This window comes from Kalmanozyma brasiliensis (genome assembly GCF_000497045.1).
Source record: "Kalmanozyma brasiliensis GHG001 unplaced genomic scaffold PSEUBRA_SCAF3, whole genome shotgun sequence".
In the NCBI taxonomy this organism is placed as follows: domain Eukaryota; kingdom Fungi; phylum Basidiomycota; class Ustilaginomycetes; order Ustilaginales; genus Kalmanozyma; species Kalmanozyma brasiliensis.
Genome location: NW_015961970.1, coordinates 953,511 through 979,734, shown reverse-complemented (window position 1 = coordinate 979,734; position 26,224 = coordinate 953,511). Strand labels below are relative to the sequence as shown.

The following is a 26,224-nucleotide window of genomic DNA, read 5'->3' as shown; positions in this document are numbered from 1 at the left end:
CTGTGAATGGTGACAGTCCATTGCATGTCATTCGGGCTGGTATACAGAGAGGGTTGGAAGGCAAGTGCGGGCTCAAATCCAGTTACCCGAGCTAGCCATCGACGGTCGTCCCGAAGGTCGGCCACTCAAGCTGCTGCCCGTCGATAGCATCGTCGGCGTCCTGTGGAAAGCTGGCGTATAGACGTGCGAAGTGGGCGGTCCAGTAGGCGTCAATTCGACCACCTTCTGGTAATCAAACGGAATGCGACCCGCGACCCTCTCCCGTTTGGTAAAGATGACCGGGTTCGACTCGGCGTCGAGGGCGGCCATCTGCGCGCTCTCGGACAGAGAAGAGGTGACGGTGCTGTTGCCAGACACGTAATTGAGGTCGACACCGCGCATGATCTGCACCAGCTGGCCTGTGATCGCGTCGCGCACCTCGACGAAGCGCTGATCGAATGCAAGCACGTAGTTGCCAGAGAACGCCACCTGCTTGGGGAAGCCTTCCCACTCGATGATCTGGTCCAATCGCGTCGGCTCCCCGAGCCGATCAACAAAGCAAGCAAAGGCATCGTAGCAGAGCAGGAAGTCGCCGTCCGGCGTTTTGCTCATGCCGAGCGGCTTGGCCGTCTCGACGCGCTTAGCCAGCGCCTGCACCCGGACATCCTCGCGGTTGGCGTGGACAAAGTCGGGGATCGTGCCCGGAAGCAGACTGTCGAGGTTCATGATCTCGAAGCCCTTGGCGCAGATGATGCACAGCTTGGACTTGAGGAACTGAATCGAGTACGCCTCGGACGGAATGAAGAAGGTCTTATAGATGCGGAACCAGTCCGAATTCTTCGAGTCCTTGCCGAACTTACCAAAGAAGCTCGAGCCGGATTTGCCCTCGGTGTTGCGAGGTGCGTTGAGGACCGGCTCGAGGGCGCGAAAGACGCTCTCGTTGGCCTTCTTCTTCATGTAGATCAGCAGAGTGCGGTCCTTGAGCACGCCGACATTGAAGAAGAGCACATCGCGGTTGCCGCTGAGCTTCTGAGGCGGGCGTAGCGTCGCTGCACTGCTCGAAGTTGTCGGCACCAACGCCTCGAGACTGTACGAGATGAGCACCTTGTCGGCGAGCACCACAAAGATGCCGAATGACTCGAGCACGGCGCACTGCGTAACATACTTGAGATGCAACACTTTGCGCAGCGACTTTGGATCACTACGAAGTCCAATCCAGACGCCGTCGGCGCAACCCACAGCCACCAGTCGCCTGCCATCGGCGGTCACGAACGGAACAGCACAGGTGACCCGGCCATGGAAGGAGCCCGGATCGACACCGGAAACTGGCTTCTCGGGCTCCAAACTCATGGTGGGGGCGAGGGCAAAGATGTCGTCGCTGAGGATGTGCTGATTGAACACCTTGCTGTTGTCCTGCACGGCCATGCGAAGGCCGATCGCCTCGTCCAGCTTGGTCTTCCACTGATCTCTTGCGGCTTTGGAGGGCGCGTAGAGCGTGATGGGCTCCATCTTGCCGCCCAGGTGCGAGATGGTGAAAGGCCAGAAGTCGCGCGCCTCGCGCTCCCTGCTGATATGGAAGTTGCTGAGACCGATGGATCGTGAGATGGACGATTCGGTGAGACCGCTCACCTCGATCATCTCCACTGGAATGGGCCGTTTGGCGAGCACAAAGCGAGCTCCTGCTGAGGTGGAAGAAGACGCGACGTTGGAGCCGTCATCTTCGGGGCCCTCGGCGATGCGTTTTTGCTTGGTGACGATAAAGTAGTTGTCGAACAGAATCGCCAGCAGCTCGGTCCAATCAAAGTCAAACGCATCCGGCTTTCGGAGCACGCGGCCTTGGTGAATCAGTTGGCGTGCCGGATTCAGTAGATCCATGTCGATGGCGTACTTGGTTCGTTTGGCCGAGAGGTTGTAGGCATACTCGCGGATCTTGACTTTGAGCTCGGCCGACTCGACTCCTGCTTGAGCCGTCTTGCACTGATCGTTGATGATGTCGATGGCATTCTGCAGACTTTCGCGGTCGTGGTTGCCCTCCTCGGTCTTCTTGAGGATCGACTCCAGGTGGAGATGGTAACGCTGCAGGCGTGCAGGTGGGCGGAAGAGGAAGTTCTCTAGCGGATGTTTGTGTGCGGCGGGATGGCGTCGGCAGGCCTCGACGAAGGCTTTGAAGCGTGGATTGACCGTCATCTCGCGCTTGACTCTGCTGATAGCGAGTGGATAGTTGACGAGGTAGGTCGTGTAGGCGTCGCCCCAGTCCAGCGCGGCGCTCAAGAACAAGTCGCCAATGGTCTGGATGATGGGATTCTCCTCCCTCTGGCGAATATGCAGGCGCTCGACCAAGGCTCGAATGTGCATCGCCAATTCGCGGTGATTGCAGAAGACTTCACGGATGAAGTCGTCGCGGTCGAGCCCGATCGGAAGCGGTGGAGGATCACCAGTGGCACTCGGCCTCTGCAGACCATCCACGAAGAGGGTATCGAGCAGCTCGAGATCGGCGAGGAACTCCTCTTCCTTCTGGATTGTCTCGAGAATCGCGTTCTGTCGCGCGATCTCGGCCTGTGGAATGCTCTTGAGCAGCTCGGGAGGCACGATCTCTGCCCACGCTTTCTTCTGCGACTGATCCGTCGACAGACCACGATCCAGCATGCCGCCCATCTTGGCCGCTTTGCTCTCCATATCGGTGACCGTCAAGCGCAAGGGGCTGGAGTCCGAGTTGGGACACGAGGGACTGTAGCACGAAGCGGATCGACCTGGAGTGCAGAGCGGGCTGTAGCACTGTGTGAGGGGCGTGAAAACGCCATTGGGCAGATCGTCGAGATCATTCGTATGCGCTGCTTTGCGACGTCGACCCGCATGGCTGCCAGCGCCTCCGACAGACAGCTGCAGATTCGAGTCAAACGTGGCATCGTGGTTGAGACCCGCAGCCCAGTCGTCGGGATCCTCTGAAGCGCCACCCATCTCTGCCAGACTGTCCTCGAGGAAAGTGTAGACTTCGTCCACATCGTCGGTCAGCTCCTTTTCGCCCCAGTCCACCTCGTTGAAGAAAAGTTGGCTCTTGAGCGATTTGGCTAGGGAGAGAGCCACGTAACGGATGCTGATTGGGTCGCCCGATCGTACAAGAGCGTGACGGGACCCAACAGCATCCGAGACGAGCAACTCTTGCAGGGTCGAGACGACGTCTTTGCCTGTGAAGCTGTTGGGGTAGTCAATGCTGCCTTTGATCTGTACACCGCGTGGAACATTGGCACGCAGCAGGAGGGCGACGGTGGAGAGGAGGGACCATTCGAGTGCTTGCGGCGGATTGCCGCGAGCAGTCTGCTGATTGGGCTTGACAGCGTGGGAGCGTGGCTGGTTGACGGGTTCCCAAGCCAGCGAATCGATTCGGTCGTGGCCATACTTCTGCGTCTGCTCGAGCTCGCCGTCCTTCTCATAGCTTGACATGTTCTGCTGCGGTTGAGGCCGCATAGCAGGTACTGACGCCTGGGTGTAGCTCGGTTGGCGCTGGAAGGAGGCCTGCGAGGGTGCGCGTGACGGATTGCGATCCAGCGTCGCTTGCTGCTGCACGGGAGTCTTGGACGGATAGCCGTAGCCGAGCGAGCCGTTCTGCTGCGTCGAAGGGATCGCGCCAGGAATGGGAGGCAGTGGCTGACGATGCGATTTGGTCGGCCGAAGCGACAGCTCGGATGCCTCACTGCGCGTGCGCTGACGAATGGCGTCTCGGTGGGGACTCGACGCATCGTACGAGTCTGGATCATACGACGAATCGGCCGTGTGCGCCTGCGTTGCCGACGTGGCCCGCTGGACTGCGTCGCCCCGATGGTACGTCTGCGACCACGCCGACCTTGCATTTCCTTGAGAGTAGGACGGCGTTCGGAAGGCGGAGAGCGGCGAAGCATTCGTGCCGTCGTGCGGAGGCGGCGAAAAGGACCTGTCGAGGGCGGCAGCTGTGGAAGGGAGGGGACGTTGAGTGTGAAAGCTGCTGGAGGCTGGACTCCAGGACGGCGCAGGATAGCCTGTCGAAGATGTGGATGGAGCTGTGCTGTGCTGTCTCGTGGAAGGCGTGACCGGCGGTGACCAAGCTGTGGGCTGCGGAGACGCAGTATTGAAGTAGCCATATTGACCGTATGATTCAGAATTGCCGTCATGATGACGAGCAGCAGGTGAGACGGGACCCGAATGGGACTCAGTGGTAGCACCAGCAGCCGATGCGGTTCCGGACAGAGTACTCGAGGGAGGCTGCTCTGGTAGCTTGGCCATGGGAGTGATGGGGAGAGGACGGCTGGCGCGCTGCGAGGGCGGATGCGCTGGTTTGGTGGTGTCGGAGGCACCACTCACAGAGGTAGCGGCACTCGACACCGGGTGGCCGGTCGAGGAAGAGTGGAAGGTCGCGCTCTGATCGACGAGCGGAGTGCCATGCTCGTCCGCATACAAGCTGATGATGCCGCTGGCGGAAGAGGAGACGGGTCGACCGGCTGCATCGCGCTTTTCATCCGTTGCATACTGCTGTGTGCTCGACGCGCCATACGACGGCACGGCGGGAGTGGTCTGTGCTGAATAGTATCGGAGATCGTGTTGGCCGTCTGGGTAGTAGGAGCCTTGGTTGGACGCGTTCCCGCCTTGCGACGTGGTGGAGGTGTGCGAGTAGGGATGCGAGTCTTGGGGATGTGCGCCGTGTCTCGAGTACTGCAGACGCTCGCTGGATGCCTGGCTGTAGGCTGAGTCGGCTGAGAAATACTGCTGTGTCTCATAGTGTTGCGGCTGATGGTCAGGAGTCGAGATTCGAGTCGAGTCGTCCCGAAGTTGCATCCTGCTCATTTGATCGGTACTCGCTTGGACGGATCGAGCTGCCGAGTAGGATGAGGATGAAGAAGGGTTGTACTGCTGCGTATACGCGTGTGCAGGGGAAGCCTGGCCGCCTTGGTGGTGAGCGTACTCGTCCGGGTGCGAGGCAGTGCTGGACTGGCCGTAGGGAAAGCGAGGGTCATACGGCCCATACTGAGTGCGTGCGCCGCTGTGATAAGGATCGGATGTCTGCGTGGAAGAGGGATAGGCGTATGAATCATGCGATGCCTGCTGATAGGATGTGCCGTACTGGTCATACGAGTGTTGGTTCGACATGCTGACTGTGTTCAAACGGGTGTGACTCGTCTGATAGCCTTCGAAGCGGGGTGACCGTCAGTGGTGATGGTGCGGCAGGGCCGCGTCGGAGGAATCCGTGTCGTGGGTAAATCCGGTCTGAAGAAAGGCTGGTGAGCATCAGTGCGTCATCGTTGGGTGGTTTCGTCCAAGGTGTCGTGCCTCACCCGAGTCGTGTATGTCAGCGACAAGCTCTTCTAGACGGAGCGGGTGTATGCTGGGAGAGAGGATGAAGAAAGCGGATGTAGATGAAGGGGGTAGTGGTGACCGCGAACGGCTCGTGCGTTGGTAGCGAGGCACATGGCTTCAACGTCACACTTTGAGCTGCATGCAAAGCCGACCGAAGCGACCCTTGCTTTTTGAAAGCGGTGCAGCAAGAGAGAAGTCTCCTCACTCTCTTCCTCAGTCTCTTCCACTTATCGGCCGGTCCAGACGCGGGTCGAGAGCAGCCTCACGCGAAGAAATCCGACAGCCTCTCATCTCGACGACTCCACTCCAACACTTTTGCTCGTCTCATCTCAACCAACAGTCTACATTCCACAAGCATGTCGGCTGCCGCTGCTTCCTCCTCGTCGTCTCCCTGGCCGCTTCCACCGATGAGCTACGAGCCGCGGCCAGCAGCGCCCGTCCGGTCACTCCTGCCAAAGAGGATCGACGTTGCGCAGCTCACACCCAACAACCTCGGTCAGCTCCGAAAGCTCAACAGCGTCCTCTTCCCTGTCCAATACTCTGAACGCTTCTACAAGGATGTGCTGCTTCCTGATGCAGCCGAGGTCTGCAAACTCGGCTTGTTCAACGACGTAGCCGTGGGCACCATTTGCTGCCGCCTAGAACATGTCTCGAAGGACGTCGTTCGCATTTACATCATGACCCTCGGCGTTCTCGCCCCGTATCGACGTCTGGGCATCGCATCAGCTCTCTTGCAGCACGTTCTGGATCATGTCAGCCCAGGAAAGGAGATCCAGATCATCGACCCGGAAACACCTGTTCCAAAACCCAAGAAAGACAAGAATGGCAAGGAGATCAAAGCAGAACTTGTCAAGAAGACCGTCAAGGTGGACTCCATCTACCTCCATGTCCAGACCTCCAACGACGAGGCGAGGGTGTTTTACGAGAAGTTCGGCTTCAAAGTAGCAGAGACAATAGAGAGCTACTACCGAAGGATCCAGCCCGCCAGCGCCTGGGTTCTGCGACTCCAGTAGAAGCATACGCCGCATCCCATTCTCAGCCCTCACCTCAGCAGCAGCGGCAGCCTCAGCCCAAGTCACTGGGATTCATTGTACACTACAATTGCATAAGTCAAGGCATTGTCCAAGTCGAAGAGAGAACGTCAAGACGATTGGCGACATATGGTTTTTTGAGCCTGCTTTTGACAAATGAGGGATATCCGTCAACGGCCTGAGCCTCGCTGTGTGGCCTGCTTGCGCATGAGCTTCTCGCGCTCGCGCTGCTTCTCCAGCTGCTCCTCTCGCAAGTCCTCCTCTCGTGCCTGCTTGGAGCTTCTGAGCTCTTCTTGCAACACCGAAGCTGCGTCCGCCTCCATGTCGTCGTCGCTGTCCACAATCCGGCTGGCGTACTTTTTGCGATCTTTGCCAAACATCTTCCAGATCTCGTCCCGAATGTTCTCTCTGCCCCCGTCGCCACCATCGTCATCTTCTTCCACGCCGTCGCTCTCGTACTCATCCTCGTCATCGTCATCACTGTCGTACTCTGCGGACGAGCTGGAGCCTCGTCGGCCCTTTCTATGCTCGTCATTGCCGGCACGGCCGACCGCCGACTTTTTCTTTTCCTCTTGCTCGCGGATGAAGCGGTCCCTCGCTGTTTCCCTCTTGGGAGGTGCGCTGGGCGGCACAGGAGAGGATTCTTTGTCGGCTTGCGTCCGCCTCCCCCTCGACGGAGTGTCCGAGTCTGGCGATCTGCGGGACGATGCTGGGCCCGACGCAGCTTTGGCTTTCTGAGTGAGTCGTGCCGCAGCTTCAGCTCGGAGAGGCGCGCCGGGTAGGAAATCGGCAGGATTGATGCCACCAGATGCTCGCGAAGCAATTGGTTTCGGCTCCTTCGTGTGCGCCGAGGGCAGAGGACTGCCGACTTTCGCTGAGCTAATATGACGGCCATTTGTGGCGGCAGTGCGTTGGCTCGGCTTGGTCGGAGAGGCTTTTCGAGAGCTGCGAGCGGTGGCTCCTTCATCGTCCGAGCCGAACAGATCATCATTGGAGTCGGCATCGTCGCCATTCTCTTTCCGCGCCCTTGCTCTAGCCTCTTGGTCGCTTTTGCGCTTCTGCTCCATGGCTTTTTGTCTCCGCAGCAAAGCAGCTTCCCGCTCGAGCTCAGCCTGCGACGATCCTTGGCTGCTGCCCTCCCCTTTGGCTTCCTTGACCCTCTTGAGGTCACGCTCGATCTCGTCGATGGAGCGATGGTCTCGCTTCTTTGTGCCCAGTGCCACCAGTCCGTTGTCCTGAGCAAGTGGCTTGTGAGCCGACGGTCGATTGTTTCGATGTTCTTCACCAGCGCTGGTACTCGGACTTGATCTCAAGGACCCGGAGCTTGGAAGCAGACGGCCGATGGGCGGTAACCTTGGGAGGGATCCGAATTCTCTGGCACGCTTGATCGCCTGCTTCTCCTCGCGTGTCATGGGAACGGCCTTGCGCTTTGGAGCGCTCGTGGACGACAAAGATGAGTGGGACCCCTTCTTGCTGCCGCTGATCTTGTCGAGTCGATTGCCGACAAAGTCGTCCTCGTCGGCCTTTCGCTTCCTCCTAGCTGCCTTTGCGTCGCTGGGACTCTTCTTGAGCACGTCGGACAAGTCGATCTTCTGCGTCGAGCCGGACGCCTTGTTGGACTTGGACTTGGGTCTGTCCAGATCAGATAGACGCTGCTTTGATGATGAACCCAGCTTTGACCTGTCCGCATTGCTCCCGTCTGCCATCTGATCTTGCCGAAGCTTGGCGGCGGATTCCTTTCGTGAGCGTTCACGGGCTTCTTCCTCCTTCTGACGAGCTAGGCGCTGCACCAGGATTTTGCGTTCGCGCTCTTTTTGCTCCCGTTCCGCTGCCTCTCGTGCGGACTGTTTGACAGCTGCTTCTCGCTCCTTCTGCTCTCGTTCTCGGTTCAGTGTGGCCTGCTCCTCCTCCTTCTTCTTGAGCGCCATCTCCTTGAGAGCGGCGTAGCTCGACATGATGAGCGACTGGAGAGAATGGATGACTGGCTCGGAAAGGTGCCGTCACGGTCGCAGCTCGACCCAGTCCGACTGCGGAAGACACCGATGAGTGGCCCAAGCACGGAGGCAGATCGGACCCGTTCATACGAGTGCTGGCGGCATCGAGAACGCGAGAGCTGCTCTCCCTGCTCACTGCCCTTGCTGATGAGGAGGCAAGGTCTGGAGCAACAGACGAGATAGCTTGGAAGTGTTGGAGGATGGACAGGGTGGGATGGGGAAGAAAAGCCTCAGCTTAAGTTGGGTTGGTTTGCTATGTTTGCGGTGCATTCGAGTCTCGAGCCTCGAACCGTGAATCGGGCTCAGCTGTCTGCGTCTCGGCTGCAGGCTGCCTTCATTCCACGGCTTCGCGCCCCACCGCGTGACGGAAAGCAACAGAAAATTTCGGAAATGTGGCTTTTTTGATGTTTTTTGGAGGTGTTGGTCTCGCTGTTCATTCCTTCAAGCAGCCTTCCGAGGATCCATCACTTTGCGACATCACATCATATCACCCCTGGACTCGGAGGCTCGTCGCTGGACCTCATCGCGGCGTTACGGAACCGTCCGTCGCCTATTCATCATCACCTCGACCGCTGCGCCCGCAATCACGTCTTGACCTCGGCCCTGCCGTCCGACCGACACCGTCCTTCACCATGCCGTCTTCTAGTATGGCAGCGGTGGAGGCCACCTTGCAGACCAACGGCACAGAAAGCACTTCAAGACCACCTCTATCCATCGCTCTGCACGTTCCTACCTCAGCCGTCGACCAGGTCAACTCAGCCCAAGGCAGTACGGCTCCTCTGTCGGGCAACCCGAATCGGCGCTCACACATCCAGCAGAATGTCCAGGCACTTCCCACGCTCCCCGAAGCGTCACACGCCAATGCACTCAACACAGCCACGGGACCCGCACCAGCAGCGCTCGGACTTACCGCCGACCTCACTCCCACCACAGCCGCTGCCCTCAACGGGCTCAGCCCGGCGCAAAAGACCCTGACTCTCTCACGCTCACAAGGCTACGATCTGATCGTCCTCGAGCTCGCAAACGGGCGCTGGAAGGAACGATGGGAGCGACTCTGCCTTGCCAATCCAGCCGACCTGCCTTCCACATCCGCATCTGCCGTGCCGACACTGAACACGCCTGCAGGAGGAGCCTCACTCGCTCGCAGCAGCAGTCGACAGGGTCTCAATAGCTTTTCCGCTAATGGAGGAAGGCATTCGCCGTCGCCTACTACCACCAATGCGGGTCAAACCTTCGCAAACATCGCCCGCGAGGCAGAAGATTGGCGAAAGGCACCCGCATTCAAGCGCTCCGAAGTCAACCTGACCAAGCTCGAAGAGACCGAAGGCGTCATTGCGCTTGCCAGTCCATGGATCGAGCTGGATTCACCCGACGAGGGCGTTCGTCTCGATTGCGAACTCGCCCTACGACAAGAGCTCGCCTATGCCTCCTACCTCGGCATCTCCAATGTTGTCGTCCCACCCCCATCATCCGATCCCGCCCGTCGACCTTTCCTGGCCGACTACGCTCGTGCGATCAATTCTTGCCTCTCCAGCGGCAGTGCAGAGACGGCTCCCGCCGGATCGTGGATGACCATCACCATTCAGCTTCCCATCTCGTCGCCGCACCAGCTCAGTAAGGTCCTTTCCCGTCAGCAAGGGCGAAACGGACTCACAGCCTCCACCACCGCTGGTAGCACCGCATCGGCGAGCTCGCAAGCCTCGCACGCCAGCGCTGCTTCGTCAGCAGCCATGCTCCGCGCCGAAGACGACTGGGCCTGGGAGACGTGGGAGCAGATCCGACAGCTGTGCTCCTACAACACGCGACTCCAGATTGCCCTGGACCTCGGTCACCCTTTGCCCGGACCCAGTATTCTGGCCCGTTGGATGGCCGAGCCGGTGAGCATGCTCTGGGTGCCCTCTGCGTCCTACCTCGCCAACGCCAAGGGTTTTCCTGTGCTGTCGAAGGCGTCCCAGGCGTTCTTCCGCTCCATGTTCAAGAAAAACCCCACCGTCGTGCTAAGCGGCGTTCAGAGTCCCCCACCCACGCATTCGCGAGGTGGACCCCTGGCGTATCTGCAGTACGTGCGTCACTTGGAAAAGGCAACACCACCCGACGGAGCGGTAGACTCGTTCGCCCGCGGATACACCGATTGGCTCCAAGCACCGCTCCAGCCGCTGATGGACAATCTCGAGGGCACGACATACGAGGTGTTCGAGCGCGACCCGGTCAAGTACGCGCTGTACGAGGAGGCAGTGTACAAAGCGCTGCTCGACCGGCCCGTCACAGCGAGCACGCTGATCTGGGTGTGCGGTGCCGGTCGCGGACCTCTGGTGGACCGGTGTCTCAACGCGGCCGATCGAGCCGGTCGCGCCATCCGACTCGTAGCGCTCGAGAAGAACCCGAACGCGCTGGTGACACTGCAGGAGCGACAGACGCTCGAGTGGGGCGACCAAGTACGTGTTCAGCACGGCGACATGCGTCGTCACCCCGTACCGACCAGCATGGCCGAGCGACCCGATATCGTCGTCAGCGAGCTCCTCGGCAGTTTCGGAGACAACGAGCTCTCCCCCGAGTGTCTAGATGGTGCGATGCGCTTCCTCAAACCGAACGGCATCTCGATCCCGGCTTCGTACACCGCCTTTCTGTCGCCACTATCGTCATCGAAGCTCCACACAGAGGTGTTGAACGGGTCGAATGCCGCCCTGGCCTCGACGGCACAGAAAGCAGCCGAGACGCCCTACGTCGTGCTCTTCCAGAACGTCTCGCTTCTCGCCTCGCGGGGTAGTGGTCGATCCAACTCCGAGCCCGTCCAAGAATCGTGGACGTTCGAACATCGCCCGTCGTCCCTCACACCGCTGGTCTACGACGAAACAGGCCTCCCATCTTCGAACGGGCACAACATTCGTTCGGCCAAACACACGTTTCACATCGCGCAGCCGTCCACCTGCCATGGGCTGGCGGGGTACTTCGAGGCGCATCTGTACGATAACGTCGTGCTGTCGATCCACCCGGATCCGGTTAGGGGGTCGAAGGACATGTTGAGTTGGTTCCCGATCTACTTTCCCTTCCGCGAACCGCTGTATTTGCCAGCGGGCGCAGAGTTGGATGTGCACATGTGGAGATTGACCAATGGCGAGAGGGTGTGGTACGAGTGGTCCGCAGAGTCGTTCCTCACGTTGGACGGGAGGGGTGCGAGACCGATTTCGTTGGATGCGAGCTCGTCTGTTGGGTCGAACGGGGTGGCTGAGGGAGGGAACTTTGGAAATGCCCCACAGACGCCGAGGATCCCGAGTGTCAGCTTGACGCACCATCAAGTCGAGGGTTCGGCGGGGGCGAGGGACAGTGTCATCGCAGGACAGCCTCAGACAAGGGTCAAAATCGGTATGACCCGACTGCACAATCCTGGTGGCAGGAGCTCTTGGATTGGCCTGTGATGGTCGGCACGAAGCAATGCAAGCCGACACACGTGCGAACACATCATGGACGGGAAGGTGCGTGAAACATTGCGAGAGCGTGCGAGTGCGAACAAGACAGGACAAAGGACAAAAGGGGTATGGGTACAGATGGTCAAAGGTAAGATCGTGAGTTCAGGAGAAATGTGCGGTTGTTCAAAGAACCGAGGAAGCGGTCGTAATTGCGGCGAGTAGCAGAGCCGGGATTAGTCGAAGAGCGGCTAAGCGGAAGAGTTCAGCGCGGCGCTGGTGCGTCTCCACCATCCCAGCGCAGCGACGCTACCCGCCAGCGCGACACCCAACAATGCCGCGCCGCTGACAAAGTTGATCATGCCGGCCTCCTCGCTCGCCCGGCTCTTGGCCGTCCTTCGCTCCTTGCGGCGTTTGCGGGTCGGTCTGCCGCTGCGCTTGCGGCTGGCTTCGGCGGCATCGGCGCTCTTGAGCCAGGCCAGGTTGAACAGCCCACCGCCACCGCCGCCGCTGGTGTTCGAGGCACGCAGCTTGGACCGTCGCAGCGCACGACGTCGCTGCGCCTCGCTGTCGCTCTCAAAGGTGAGCTCGCCACTGCCGCTGTCGCCGGCAAGGCTGCCCATCTCTTCGGCTTGCGCAAGGGCTTCCGCTTCGGCAAGGCGGGCGCCCTCGTGTTCGACGGCGAGGACGATGGCCTCGGCCCACTCGTCGCGGTGGATCTGAAGCGCAACGTCGCTGTCGAGGAGAAAGGCTTCGCGGAAGAAGTAGAACGCAGGCGGTTGGGTTACTGAGGTGTGATCGGTGTGCATGAGGAAGTCGGAAAAGTCGAGTCGCGAAGTGCCAGCTTGGCCAGCTGCGTGATCTGGCGAGACCATCCTGCCTATATCCGCCACAGTGGGGGAGTTCGGTGCTGAGGTGCTTTTGGCGGGAGAAGCAGCACCGCCTTCGGCCGCGCCGAACGGGATAGAGGCCACGCTGGGCGTGCGACTCGAGGACGAGGATGTCGGCCTGCGGCTTGACAATCGTGGAGGAAAGCTGGCTGGATGCATGCCCGTATGTCCACCGCTGACAAAAGGACTGGTCAATTGGCCGTACGGGAAGGCGAGAGGAGATCGGTTCGAAGCTAGCGAGGGAAGATGCAATCGTGCATACGATACGTAGAGACGCGCCAATGCCTTCGGGCCTCCTAGAGATGCGACCAGTCGTTGTCGGTGCGACATGTAGGAATGCGAATGAAGCAGCTCCCGGAGCAAGTCTGCGATGACCTCCGCGGTGGCAGGCAAGGCCGCAGCTGTGTGCACTGTCGCGAGCTTGACAGTATCAGACAGTCGAGCATACAGGGCACTGAGATCTTGCGGGGCAGGACCCTGCGGTGTGGACGGTAGCAACGGCAAAAAGTCGTGGACCAGGCGCTCGGTGGCGAGACTGACATCGGCTGCCCTCCAAGCTCGTGCAAAGTACTCAAAGCCATCTGGGATGCCCGACGAGGTAGTCCGAGTGAGCTGCAAAGCCAGGTTCGGAGCTCTGGTTGTACTGAACCCGTTGGCGAATTGCAATCCGATCAAGGACAGCGTGGTAGGGTCCATGTTGTACCTTGCGAGCACTTCGAGCTCCTTCCAAGCTTCCAAGACCTCGTCATCTTCTTCGCGTTCCTCTTCAATCTCCTGCGCATTTGTAAGAGTGGCGTGAGCACGATACAGATCCGCCGATGTCCCCGAGAGGCTGGCGACTCGACTGCCTAGGACTGTGGCGCTCTCGTCGCTTCCGATGGTGTTAATGCTGAGCGTGCTGGTATTCGGACCGAAATCATCGTCGCTGTCCATGCTACTCCTAGAACCATCATCAAGACGAGAACGAGCAAGTTGATGGTAGGAGGCAGGATCGGCACCGCTTCGGATCGCAGCGAGGACACGATCGCCACCTTCGAAGGCGCTCAGCGCCTCCTCGAGCGCCTGATTGAGTTGCAGCTGGGCAGCACTACGCTGCTGCTGCTTATGTCGAGTACCTCGACGCTGTTGGATGCGATCATGAACGAAGGCTTCTGTGAGGTAGCCGTGGCGCGGGAGGTCCGTCTCGAGAAGTCTAGTCAATCTGGCGGGAAGCGACACGCTTGGCAGCGGTGCTGGACCTACGACCAGAAGCGGCCAGATGCCAGCGTCAATCTTGTCAAGATGCAAGGTAACCAGACGAACTTCAGGCGGACCGCTGCGAGGGGAGGCCTGAATGCTCTCAGCTGGATCCGACCCTGCCCTCAAGGGAGATGCGGAGGAAGAAGAAGCGGCGAGATCGGAGATGGACTGAGACCTTTTTGGACCGGATTGTTCAGTCACCTGACTTGATGGATCGGCTGCGCTCGAACGACGGCCAAGGTCACCTGGGTCTGACAAGACGAGGCTCTGATTCAGACTGGCCTCGGCGGAATCGGAGGAACCCGGATCGCTTGAGCCGCTTGACCACTCGGTAGATGGACCGGCAGAGTTGAGTGGAATCGTCGAAGGCGTTGAATGCGAGAGGAGCTCATAGCTGGAGCCTGACTGCAGCGACACGACAGAAGCTGACAAGCTTGACTGCGATGCAGGCGAGGAATCGACGCGGACGTGCGAGCCCGACGAGAGGGTCTGGGATTGCGCTATGGAATGGCCATGATGCGGATTGAGCGGAGTGCTTTGCGCGCCGTCGCCCGAGCCAGAAGCAGAGGTGGAGGCGGTCGGCTGAGAGGATCGGACCAGAGAGCGACTCCGTCGCTTTCGAGCACGATCTCGATCTGCTATCCTCCATGTCGAGGTCTCAGTGCTGACGCGGCCGTAGAGCTTGGCTTGAAGGATGGGTGGGTGACCGGGTATAGATGCGGAGATGTGATCGCTTGCGATGCGGATGTCGAGGTCATCGGCCGACACAGCTTGCGGGACGAGGAAGAGAACGGTAGCCTGGTCGTGGGATTGATGAAACGTCCAGCCATATAGTGGACAGGTGTCGTTGCGAGTCCTCATGGCGGAATCGAGACGGTGGCCTCAAGACCAAACAGGCTCTGAGTGATGCTTGCCTCGCATGCTTCCTGATGGGCGAAGCTGGGTCTTGAGAAGCCAAGATGTCTGTTGCGGGGTGAGACGGGGTGCTCGACAAGGATGCGGAGGTGATGTTGGTCTAGCCCTCAGGGACTCAGCTCAAGATACCGTGCCGCGCAGTGCAGCCCCACCATGGCGCAGCAGGAGGAGCAGCATGCATGCGCACACAGACACTGTTCAAGTGCCTGTCGAGTGGTTCGCCGCGCGCAAAATCTTAAATGTGACAGCTGCAATTCAGGGTCCAGGCGACGCGATTTCGGGAGAGAACAGCTTTGTAGATCTAACAGCTAGAAATGATCTTCTGCGACCAACATCATCCCGAGGTTTAGGGGAGGGGGGAAGCATCCTCCGTGGACCTGAGAAGGGCACATGTCAGCCATGGCTGGCAGAATGGGGACGTGATCTGCAAAGCCACGGTTCTGCGCCTTGAAAGGGCAGGGTGACGCGGTGTCGCATTGTTGCTCTGAGCCTCTACAGATGATGGAGAGCCATGTTTGTGCGGGATCTGCATGCAGATGAGTCGCCTTTGCAGAAAACATGGTCAGGGGAGCCAGTGAAGGCGTTCAGGCTCTGCAGCCACAGAGCATTTGCCTATCGTTGAGATTGACGGACAAAAGGACGGGCATTGCCGACCTGTAAGAGCGCCGGAAGCGATCCGAGAACACGACAACCTCACTTTGGCGAATTGTGCAGCTAGAAAGTCAATGAGTTGGGCGCAGCCAGTGCAGGCGTTTGGGTTGTGGGCTAGGCTGGCCTGCTCATGCAATCAAGCCTCTTACACCAAGATTTCAAGCTCAGCTGGGAACAAGCTGCTGGCTCGCTTCACAAAAGTGGTAATCGTGGAATACCAATCGCAGGTCAATGGGCGAGCCTCTTCCCTTTTCATTTTCGACTTGCATTCAGCCATTGAAGCTCCTACACTGTGGCGTGCTCTGCTCGCAGGCTTGCCCTGTCGATCCTTAACTTGGCCTCGACCATCATCAGCATGATTCACGAGCCCGACAAGCTCGAAAGACTACGTGTAAGACCTTCTTAGTCGCTTCCACGACGACGAGACAGAGCTTCGACATCGGGAAGCCAAGTTAGTGCCCTTTCGGTTCTGGCAGCTGACGTGTGTCTGTTGTCGTTCTGAGACACGAGCCAAAGCAACACAGGCGCTGAGCCTAAGCGAGCAGGCGACAGGCCGACAGACACGCTTCTCCCAGCCGCGGCCGGTCGCGCTCAGTCACCGGAATTGGCTTTATTCCTTTTATCCCTTTTGGGCGAGGGGCATTCTCGTGCAACGGGGCTCGGACTCCCTCACCTTTATTTGCACGCTGCCTGAGCTGCTCTCTCGACTCCGTTCTCGAGAGGACAGATGCATCACCTCTCTCACCAGCAGAAGCGCGTAGACCGTCCCATCGCACACTCCAGCTCCGAGAAGATCATCCCCACCACCATCCACGTCCGCCGGTCCTTTGATCGTTTCCGCTATCATCCGTCATCACAACCCACACCGTCTGCCCCGCCTGCGCGTCTCAGATATCCGTGGCGCTGCGCATCCTATCCTTTGTCCCCACCACTCGCCAGCGCCACTTTTTTGGGAGCCGGCAGCGCCTAGTGTCCTTGCAAGCCACCCGCTCGCTCTGAACAGTTGACCTTACATAGCATTGGCTTCGACATCCGATCCCGCTGCCGACCTCCGCTCCAACATCATGGCGAGCATCCCAGCGAGACCGCCTCGCTTCGGCGTCGACGACCACATCCACGCAGCCGATGCCCACTCGACCGCTTCCCACGGCTCGTCCAGCCGCTACGCTCCCGCTTCGGGCACCCGCTCCACCGGCACGCCTGCACCTACGCCTATCGCTCTCGACGATGTGCTAGCTCGTGCCAACTCCGATCACGTCGCTGCATTGGATCGAGTCCTGGCCGAGCGCAACCAGTTCTGTCTAGACAACGCCAAGCTCTCTTCCGAAAATGTGCGCATCTGGAACCTCATGGGCCGCATCCGCAAGGAGAACGAAAACCTCAAAGCTAGATGTGCCGAACTCGAACGCGCACATGGCCTTCCCTTGAGCGCTGCCAAATCCTCGTCGATCAACTCGGCGGGCGCGGTGCCGGGCTCTCCTGCGGCTGGCAGCCGAAGGCGACTTCAGCAGAGCACCGAGGCCGAGAGGTCCAGCAGTCCCCTCAGTCCACCTCGCCACACCCGTGAGCATTCACAACCGGATCGCGAACAGCGGCTGGGTCCCGCCAATACCGCCACCGGCGCGCTCAACGGCACCAACCACATCTACGACAGCCCTCTCACCAGCGTCGATCAGGGCTCATCTCGGACGCCTCAGCCGGTCGACTATGGTGCCGACAGATCTGCTCAAAATGGCTCGCAGGCGTCCATCATGCAGCAGAGAGCGGCCGCGCAGGCGCAGGCCCAGTCCATCTCGCGCTCGCGCCCTCACCACGCCCCAGACGATGTCACCGATCCTTCTGCTGGCCACGAAGACTTCGAAGCCATCGACCGCAGTTCAGCTTCGGGCACCGACGACGGCTCTCACAACATGGGCGGCATGCCACGGGCTCCTGCTCAGGAGCGATTGCGCACGCCCGTTCAACAGCAGCAGCCGTACTCTTCGCCCTCCGCTGTGCCGACGTCTCCGTATCAACCTCAGGTCGAGAGACCTGCCGAGACGGAGAGGTCGCTGCTGGCATCTGGTCCCAACCGCAACCGCGCTGAGGCTATCCCTACCATGGTGCCTTCCTCGACCAGCACGCGGTCTCTCGTCAACAAGGTTCTCCCCGATGACAGGATGGGGCGTGGTCTCCTCTCACGCAAATCCAAGGACGATGTACCGAAGCGCGTGCTCGCTCCTCGCCTCGACTCGTCCCTCCTGCGGGTCGCCAGCATCAAGATCCAGGGGACCAACTACCGCTCGCCTGACCGCGGCAAGGACTCCATCTCGTTCTTCATCACGGTCGACATTCTGCAGCCTCCCGCCTCCTGGGGTGTCAGCAACATGTCCTCAGCCGAACCCACACCACCCACGTCGTGGACCATCGAGAAGAGCTACAGCGACATTGTCGGCCTCGATGCCAAGCTTCGCAGCAAGGTCGGCAAGAAGGCCTCTCAGCGTCTTGCCCCTCTTCCCGAGAAGACGCTCTTCAAGGACCACGCGCCGGCTAAGGTCGATCAACGCAAGGCGCTGCTCGAGATCTACCTGCAGAGCCTCATGGTGCTCGAGCTGCCGGACAAGGACGAGGTCTGCACCTTCCTCTGCACCGATGTGGTTCCCAACCGCAAAAGCGACCCGAGCGCGACCACCAAGGAGGGCTTCCTCACCAAGAAGGGCCAGAATCTCGGCCGATGGGTCACCCGCTTCTACGTGCTGCGCAACTCGTACCTCAGCTACTTTGAGACGCGCGGCGGAGCCCAGATCGGCAGTATCAACATCCGAGATGCCCAGATCGGTCGACAGCAGAAGAGCGCCGCCTCCAGCGAGCAGGACGAGAACGCCTACCGCCACGCTTTTCTCATCCTCGAGAAGAAGGATGGCGGCCCGGACGAGCCTGCCCACGTCGCCCGACACGTTCTGTGCGCCGAAAGCGACGAGGAGCGCGACGACTGGGTCGACGTCCTGGTGCGCGCCATCGCCGAGCTCGATGGCAACTCGATCGACGACTTGCCCTCGTCTCCCACTCGCATGATGAGCAAGATGTCGCTCTCCCAGAATCCGTCTACGCCGAGCCGAGATGGTCCATACAGCAGCCGACTGCCCGACGCTCCCTTTAGCCCCTCCGTCGACAACTCGATGCGCCAATTCGCCGGTCACGAAATGGAACGAGGATCGTCGCTCGGACAGGACTCTAGCAGGAACAATTCTGCTCACCCCAACAGCCTAGACTCGACGGCGACTGGCAGGCCAGCCGCCTCGAGTGCTGCGACGTCCCTGCCACAGTCCGCCTCGCACCGCAGCTTCCATGAGCCTCGATCGCCCGCCATGACGAGGAACGCTGACCTGCAAGACGCGCCCGGCTCGCCTGTCCCCCGCAGAGACTCGACGGGACGACCCAAGGCAGCCATCAGCGGTCCGCTCAACGGGGCGCCCATCCCTGCAGGCTACAAGTTCGGCGGAAAGGAAGAAGGCGCGTCGGACAAGAAGGACGACAAGAAGCGCTTCTGGCAAGGCTTCCGTGGCTTCGGTGGCAACGACAAGCAGCACCGCGAGCCTCGGCCTGTGTTTGGCGTGCCGCTCCTCGAGGCAATTGCCATCTCGAGCTCCCACGAGGGTCTGCCTCTGCCATCGGTCGTCTACCGCTGCATCGAGTATCTCGAGAAGCGCAACGCCTTCATGGAGGAAGGCATCTACCGACTCTCGGGCTCCTCCGCGGTGATCAAGACGCTCAAGGACCGCTTCAACATGGAGGGCGATGTCGATCTGCTCGACGAGAACGAGTTCTACGACCCGCACGCCATCGCCGGTCTCCTCAAAACATTCCTCCGAGAGCTGCCCACCAGCGTGCTCACCCGCGAGCTGCACATGGACTTTATGCGCGTCAACGAGATCCCGGACCGTGTCGAGCGCGTCAACGAGCTCGGCTACCTCGTCTCGCAGCTTCCGCTCGCCAACTACTCGCTCCTCCGCACACTCTGCAGCCACCTGATCAAGATCATCGAGCACTCGGACGTCAACAAGATGACGATGCGCAATGTGGGCATTGTCTTCAGCCCGACGCTCGCCATTGGAGCGGGCATCTTTGCGCTCTTCCTCACCGAGTTTGATACCGTGTTCGAGACGGATGCGAACGGGGAGCCTGCGCCGAGGCGGATCGAGGAGGAGGTGACGACGGCGGGTGGGGATAGCTCAGCGGATATGGATGGCACGATCGATGCAGGTTCGAGACGCAACAAGCGCAACAGCGCTATGTACCGCGAGAGCCAGATGGACAAGCTGCTCGGTCTCGAAGGTCGCACGCTCAGCCCTCGGGCGTTGGAGGAAGACATGTCTGGGATTCCGGACGAGCCGATCGACGAGACGTGGGCTGCACATGCGATCGCCCGTGCCGAACGCAACGGGTCTGCTGGACAGCATCAGTATGATCAGCAGCACCTCGATGGTGGAGAGGAGCAGCAACAGCACCAGATGCACGGCGCCTTCCAAACGCCGTCGACCGTCGTTGGCTAATACCTTTCTCGCACCTCCCTGATACACATTGTGTCCCTGTACCGATATGAGAAATATGATACCAGATTCGGCCCTGTACGCCCGTCGTGTGATCATCGTCGAATATCTTCTGAGGATGTGTCGCCAAGATGAGCTCGAAGCTCGGAGCCTCGCTGATGTCGGCCAAATTGTGTGACGTCACGCGACCTTCTGCAGCTGCGCTTGAGCCAGCTTTCGGAAAAAAAGTCCTCACCGCGAACCCCGGCGTGGGCATGGTTCCAGGACGCAATCCATCTTCCCGACCTCCGTTCTCGATGTCTGACTCGTCTACATATCCACCATCTCCTGTTCGCGACACTCTGTACTCTTCATCGCCGCACGAGCCCATCGACAAGCGCGAAGCCCGTCGCAAACTCAAAGCGCAACATCGGGCCGGTCAATACGGCGATCCGACGAACATCACCTTACTCGTTCTCGCCCTTGCGTTGCTCTACTGGTTCCTTCCCATCCCGGGCATCTTCGAATTCCTCTACTCCAAGAGGAACGCTAGGGATAGCTGCAAGTGCACAGGTGTCAACGCAGCCGGAGAGGTACTATTGAAACCGACCATGCCGTGGCAGAAGCAGTTTACGCTCAGCTCGCGCAGCAAGGGCTGCCACCTCATCCAGAATGAGATCATGCCGCATCTCGAGGAGGGGTTGAAGGGCGTCAAGGTGGGCGTGCTGACGCTGTTCATCCAGCATACTTCGGCGGCGCTGACGTTGAACGAGAACTTTGATAAGGACGTTCGCACCGATATGGACATGGTACGTTTGCGACCGCGATGAAAGTGGACGATGCTCAAGGCGTTCCCGTTGACTGACGCTCGTTCCCCACTTTGCGTTGCTGACTTGACTCGATTGCAGGCACTCGACAAGGTCGTCCCCGAATCGTTGCCCTGGAGGCACACCGACGAGGGCCCGGACGACTCGGTCTCGCACACCAAGACGAGTCTCATCGGCGCCTCGGTCACCATCCCCATCACCGATGGTCGACTCAACCTCGGCACCTGGCAGTCGGTTTACCTATGCGAGTTCCGCAAGCTCTCGCACAAGCGCAAGATTGTCGCCACCATCCTGCCTTGAACGTGTATTATAGTCGAGCATGCTTCGAATGCCATCTTTCTTCGAGCTTCGAGCTTAAAACTTGTCTGCTAGAAGCAGAGTGTGGGACATAGACGGACGCTTTGAATTTCGAGAGTCATCGCATCTTATACTTACCTTGACTCGGTCAGCCAATGCCAAACTAAAAGCTTCCATCTTGGCGAGAGGTCGACAAAGGGCTTGGTGAATCCTGATTCAATGCGTTGAAAGGCGGAGCCGTCTTCGGCTGTTGCAGCTGGCATGTCTAGACGAGTATCAAGACCTCGGCTGGCTTCATCGGCAGGGAAGCAATCGGTTCGTCACGAGGCTTTGGGCTTAGATATCGGTCCACAGGTGATGTTACAGCACGGTGACGGCAATCTCAAAGAACCAGGAACGGAACAAAAAGACACGACGCAAAGGTACCGTCTCATCCAAGAGCGGCAACCGCACAGCTGGCGCATCCGAAGAACGCCGACATCGACGAAGAGCTTTCAGCATCCACACGGCTTGCAACACTTCACTGCGACGGTCAGTCACTTACTTGGACGAGATCTTGCGCCATTTGCGAGGTCGTTCGCCGACGATGTCGTTCGAGAGTCTTGCGTCGTTCAGAATGGCTTCACGGTCAATTCGGTTGATGAGCCGGTCCATGCCGTGTCCTTCGGCGAAGTAGCGGAGTGTGGTGATGGATCGTGAGTCGGCAAGGTCGAAGCGGGAGCTGTCACCAAATACTTCGAAAGAGGGCTCGAGTCGGTCCATGATAGCCACTTCGATGCCATCCAAGAGATCTTCGGATTGCCGAAAGTCGTAGAGTACAAAAAGCTCAGTAAAGCGAACGAGATCGTCGATGCCGTAGTATGAGGCCCAGTAGGTGGTGTCGATGGGGCGAGAACCATCCATCGTGTCGACGAGAACCCTGACCTCGGTGTACCGAATGTTGAGGACGATGCGAGACGCCGAGTTGTCGTGTGCCGTGATCAGCTCGTGCAGCCGGATGGAATGCTCTCGGATTGTTTGCCGAGAGCAGGTCACCTCACCGCCGTCCGAGCTCACCAGGGTAACGATCTCGTCCTCGTACTCGTCGACCTCGATTGAGTCATCTGCGTCCGAAAATCCGCTCGAGAGCTCCGGCGTGCCCATCTCGCAGTCGTGCATACCCGCAGAGTCGTCTCTTACACGAACCTCGGGGAGAGACACGCTGCAGATCGGGATGTCCCATTCGCTGGCAGGGTCGCAAACGCCTTCGAAGCGGTCCACAGGCACGTCCCAGCCATGCGCGGGGTCGACGGCTGCCATGTCTACTGCGCTGCTAGTAGTGATGGTGCTGCAGGTGTCGCTTGTGCTGCTGTTGGCGAAGGGCTGCCGATTGGATGCTGGAAGCGATGATGTTGGTCCCGCTCTTAGTTAAATCGATCGAGATTCTGTCAGTGTGAGTGTCGATGAAAAGCTGCGTTCAATGTTCGTGACGAGAGTCGAGAGCGCGTCTCGCAAAGACTTCAGCTCAGTTGAGTAGGAATCTGGGACTTGAATGGAGGAATGGGTAAGGGGCGAAGCAGAGGGCAGAGTTATATAGCCTTGTATGCGCTGCTACTGCTGCACGGACGGAACGCTCCTCGACTAGCCGCGCTGAGCCCGACCCGACCTGTTCTTGCCACTCAGGGACTTGACGGCCAACGTGCCGTGGGAACTCTACGCTCCGTGATTCGATGCGTTGCGTCTGGTTGCGTGGGAGCTGAGCAGGCTCGTCTGCTGCATGGCCGTGACAAGCTCAAAATGAATCAGCCACAGGGGAGAAGCCGTGATGAAGCTGAGCTCTGGCTTCCATGATGTGACGGAAACCGCGTGGGAGAGTGGGTGCGTGGGAACGGACGAACAGAGCAACAGGAAGCCTGACGAGGATTCTGATTCGGACGCTTGGGCCTCTGGCTCGCTCTCCGCGTCCCTGCGCTGCCCTTTGTCAGTCAGTCAAAATGAGCTGCAGGTTCGCATGGCGGCAGTTCCATCTCGCATCTCTGCACACCTGCAAGGGAGGCGGATCTGCCTGACAACGCCGCTGCTCGTGAGAACGGATGGCCATTTGCTTTTCGTCCTGTCACAGTGATTTTTCAGTGCTTGACAGGAGCTTGATAGCGATTTCAGTCGCAAGTCAGCAAGCGGTCCAAATCTTGAGCTTGAGACGCAGCGAGCGGGCGAGCCATCATTGCCTAATTCTTCGTCGAGTCTTCATGTGATCAGTGGCAAAAGAAGGTGGGCTGAACCTTGTTGATGCGGCGAGACGAAATGCAGCACGACGTAGAAACAGCGTGGCAGCGTTTCTTGCAGAGCGACATCAAGCGACGCAAGGGCAAGCGCTTCCTGTGTTGCAAGCAGATCCGCCGCCTCACGCCCGCAGGCAAGCGCAGTTCTGTTCTGAACAGACAGGGTCCAAGACGAAAATCATTTTACGGGATAAAAAGAATTGACTGCTTAAATCAGAAGAGAGGCAGCAAATCGGAGCCGATCTCAACGCGTAGGATCTTCGCGTGTCTGGACCAGCGTTCGCTTCTTCGCTCTGCAACAACCGCTTCATGACAGTTTTGGGTTTGGAGAGCTTAAGCCTGTCCCACCAGTGGGACGTGTCAATCCCCTCATCACTCACCTGTAGATGTGTCAATCCCCTCGTCCATCCAGCCTTCGACCATCTTCGCCACGAAACGATCCAAAACCTTGATACGACGAAAGCGTATCCAACATGGCACGGACCAAAGGCATCACACTGCGGGTCCGCAAAGGACCTGCCGACGATGCATCCGCCGTTTCAACCACCAGCACTGATCCTGTAGCAGCTCCAATAGATTCGATCACAGACGCAGAGGAGCCATCAGCAGAAGCGCAACCAAAGGACGAAGAGATGGCGCTGGCCGAGAGCTTACGAGGCGCTGGTCTGTCTCGGTCAAGAAGCTCGCGACTCTCCAGAACACGGTCCCACGAAGAGGCCTTCGGTACCGCCTCGTCTTCCACACGAGCTACTCCCTCACGCCGACCGCGCCGTCAATCCACAAAGCCAGAGCAGCAGGGCGTCGATCAGGACGTCGAGATGGGTTCTCCACAGGCGCAAGAAGCCACTGAGGGCGATGACGACGCTGAAGCAGACCATTCCGAAGCAGCACACAACACATCTTCTACTCCACGAAGCCGCAGCGCTCGCACTCGCGTCAAAGCTTCCACCACACCAGTTCCACAAACTCCAACGGCTGCGCCTCGATCGCAAAGGAGTCCAAGAAAGTCGAGGATAGCAGTCGTCGGCAGAAGAGGCCCCGGCCGTGGCCGAGGCAAAGCGGCGGACGACGAAGACGAGGAACGCTCCGAGCAGCCCGAAGATGATGCAGAGCAGGACGATGACGGCGGCGCTGGAGATGACAATGCTGAAGAGGAAGCAGACGGGGACGAGGACGCTGAGGAAGATGCCGACGCAGATGCCGACGGTGACGGAGATGGAGACGGAGATGGAGAAGGGGACGGGGACAACGACGATGAGGAAGGGGTCGACGAAGAAGGACGCAAGACGGTCACCATCAAAGGCACAAAGTACCTGCTCGAAGCGGACGAAGAGGAGGTCGTTCTGCCGTCCGATCCAGAAGGCGACAAGAAGGTGGACGACAAGGGACGATTGCAGGGCGGCAGGCAGTACAAGGCATACAACTTCACCTCGGACCTACGCTCGGATCCAGAAAAGGTCTACATGCTCGCCATCGACGCTGCACGTTCGGCTGGCTACCGTGACTCGCTCTACTTCTTCCGTCGTAACCCTCAGATCTTCAAGATCGAGCTCTTCCAGGCGGAGAAGGAGAAGTTGATTGACGACGGACGACTGAGCGGTCAACTCAAGACACGCAATGTCACCATGGTACCAGCTCGAAACGTGTACAAGCTGCACGGCGCTCGCTTCCTGAGCGGCGGCAAGGCCATCATCGACGACTACTACGAAGCCGAAGCGCGCGCTTCAGGTGTCAAGGAAGGCAAGACGGTGGGAGGCATGTCCAACGAAGAGCAGGAGAAGCGTCGTGAGTTGGAACGCGAGCGAGACCGACCCAAAAAGAAGGTCGACACCTTCAGCTTCACCACCATCGATCCGCAAGGCGACCCAGTTGTGACGCAATTTGGTGACTCAGGCCAGGCGCCTTACGTGCGAGCTGGCAACTGGCAATCCCGTCGGGCAGCTCTGCAACGGAGCGATATCACCGAGGACAATTGGATGCTGGAGATGGCGCGAAGCGTACGCGGCATGAACTCCGAGCTCAACGAGACGCGCAAGGACCGACTGTCGGCGTTCCCGCGCTTCAACCGCTACCTGGACGTAGACGACGCCGCGAAAGCCGAGCAGCTCAAAGAAGCGGTGGCGGATGGGGAAGCAGAGCCCGAGGACGACCCGGAGGCACTCAATGACCTTCCACCGTGGGAGCGAGAAAACCTTCCGGCTGCCACCGCTACAGAGCTCGAAGACGACAGCAAGAAACGGCAAGATCTGCTGCAGGATAAGCTCGAGGCTCAGCGTCGCCAGGGTCCGCCGATCGGCGTCTACGAGCCCAACACGCATCTTCCTCACTTCAGCGTGTTGACCCAGCCGACGCAGGCCAGCTTCGTCAAGCTCGCCCAACGACCTGCGTACATTGAGGATGCAGCGCAAGCACGCGGCGACCGAAGACCCATCCTCGGCGGCGACAAGCTGGGGTCAGGTGGGTGGGGTGTTGCCAGTATCTCAGTTGAGTGCCTGCCCCCGATCAGATTGCCAGGCCATCTTGCTGTTCCGGCAGGCGAGAACGCTTCATCGACTTGAACCTCGGTCTTCGATTGTATCTTTAGCATCACACAATCACACTTTGTGCTGCTTTGCTTCTCCCTGGGATGGATCCGTGAAAGAAGCGATGCGGATTGTGATGGCTGAGTGCGTATCGGCTTCGCCAACGAGCCGACAATGCAGGGGAAAGCGGCGGCTGGCGTGTGTGTGTGCGTCTCACGCAGGACCCTGTGCGTGTTGGTCTCCTGCAGTTCATGCATGGATTTTTTTGGCGGCGGTCCGCCCGCACGCTTGTCAGCTCGACACTTGCATTTCTGGACATCCCCTTGATCAGCCCAAGCCACAACGATGATTACGCCGATCTATCCTCGCTCACACAGACCC

General features: G+C 59.3%; 9 protein-coding genes across 9 annotated transcripts; 5 read left to right on the top strand and 4 right to left on the bottom strand.

The window, feature by feature from the left end:
- Positions 1-72: 72 nt before the first annotated feature.
- Positions 73-5,097, bottom strand: PSEUBRA_004235 (Citron-like protein; the record flags this gene model as incomplete). The annotated part of the gene is made up of 1 exon (XM_059465254.1): positions 73-5,097. The coding sequence occupies one exon, from the start codon at positions 5,095-5,097 to the stop codon at positions 73-75; it is 5,025 nt and encodes a 1,674-aa protein (XP_059320525.1).
- A 563-nt stretch (positions 5,098-5,660) lies between these two features.
- On the top strand, positions 5,661-6,317 carry PSEUBRA_004234 (GNAT domain protein; the record flags this gene model as incomplete). Its single annotated transcript, XM_016437784.1, has 1 exon — positions 5,661-6,317. The coding sequence occupies one exon, from the start codon at positions 5,661-5,663 to the stop codon at positions 6,315-6,317; it is 657 nt and encodes a 218-aa protein (XP_016291332.1).
- Positions 6,318-6,505: 188 nt separating this feature from the next.
- PSEUBRA_004233 (Chromatin SPT2) lies at positions 6,506-8,290 on the bottom strand (the record flags this gene model as incomplete). The annotated part of the gene is made up of 1 exon (XM_016437767.1): positions 6,506-8,290. The coding sequence occupies one exon, from the start codon at positions 8,288-8,290 to the stop codon at positions 6,506-6,508; it is 1,785 nt and encodes a 594-aa protein (XP_016291331.1).
- Positions 8,291-8,961: 671 nt separating this feature from the next.
- PSEUBRA_004232 (Protein arginine N-methyltransferase) lies at positions 8,962-11,745 on the top strand (the record flags this gene model as incomplete). Its single annotated transcript, XM_016437778.1, has 1 exon — positions 8,962-11,745. The coding sequence occupies one exon, from the start codon at positions 8,962-8,964 to the stop codon at positions 11,743-11,745; it is 2,784 nt and encodes a 927-aa protein (XP_016291330.1).
- Positions 11,746-11,984: 239 nt separating this feature from the next.
- Positions 11,985-14,723, bottom strand: PSEUBRA_004231 (CS domain protein; the record flags this gene model as incomplete). The annotated part of the gene is made up of 1 exon (XM_016437777.2): positions 11,985-14,723. The coding sequence occupies one exon, from the start codon at positions 14,721-14,723 to the stop codon at positions 11,985-11,987; it is 2,739 nt and encodes a 912-aa protein (XP_016291329.2).
- A 1,769-nt stretch (positions 14,724-16,492) lies between these two features.
- PSEUBRA_004230 (Pleckstrin) lies at positions 16,493-19,960 on the top strand (the record flags this gene model as incomplete). Its single annotated transcript, XM_016437787.1, has 1 exon — positions 16,493-19,960. One exon carries the CDS (start codon positions 16,493-16,495, stop codon positions 19,958-19,960), a length of 3,468 nt encoding a protein of 1,155 aa, XP_016291328.1.
- A 293-nt stretch (positions 19,961-20,253) lies between these two features.
- PSEUBRA_004229 (uncharacterized protein) lies at positions 20,254-21,063 on the top strand (the record flags this gene model as incomplete). The annotated part of the gene is made up of 2 exons (XM_016437791.1): positions 20,254-20,745; positions 20,845-21,063. The coding sequence occupies 2 exons, from the start codon at positions 20,254-20,256 to the stop codon at positions 21,061-21,063; spliced, it is 711 nt and encodes a 236-aa protein (XP_016291327.1).
- A 537-nt stretch (positions 21,064-21,600) lies between these two features.
- On the bottom strand, positions 21,601-22,359 carry PSEUBRA_004228 (uncharacterized protein; the record flags this gene model as incomplete). The annotated part of the gene is made up of 1 exon (XM_059465253.1): positions 21,601-22,359. The coding sequence occupies one exon, from the start codon at positions 22,357-22,359 to the stop codon at positions 21,601-21,603; it is 759 nt and encodes a 252-aa protein (XP_059321502.1).
- Positions 22,360-23,794: 1,435 nt separating this feature from the next.
- Positions 23,795-25,879, top strand: PSEUBRA_004227 (Chromatin-remodelling complex, RSC SWI/SNF subunit Rsc7/Swp82; the record flags this gene model as incomplete). Its single annotated transcript, XM_059465252.1, has 1 exon — positions 23,795-25,879. One exon carries the CDS (start codon positions 23,795-23,797, stop codon positions 25,877-25,879), a length of 2,085 nt encoding a protein of 694 aa, XP_059320524.1.
- Between the last annotated feature and the right edge of the window lie 345 nt (positions 25,880-26,224).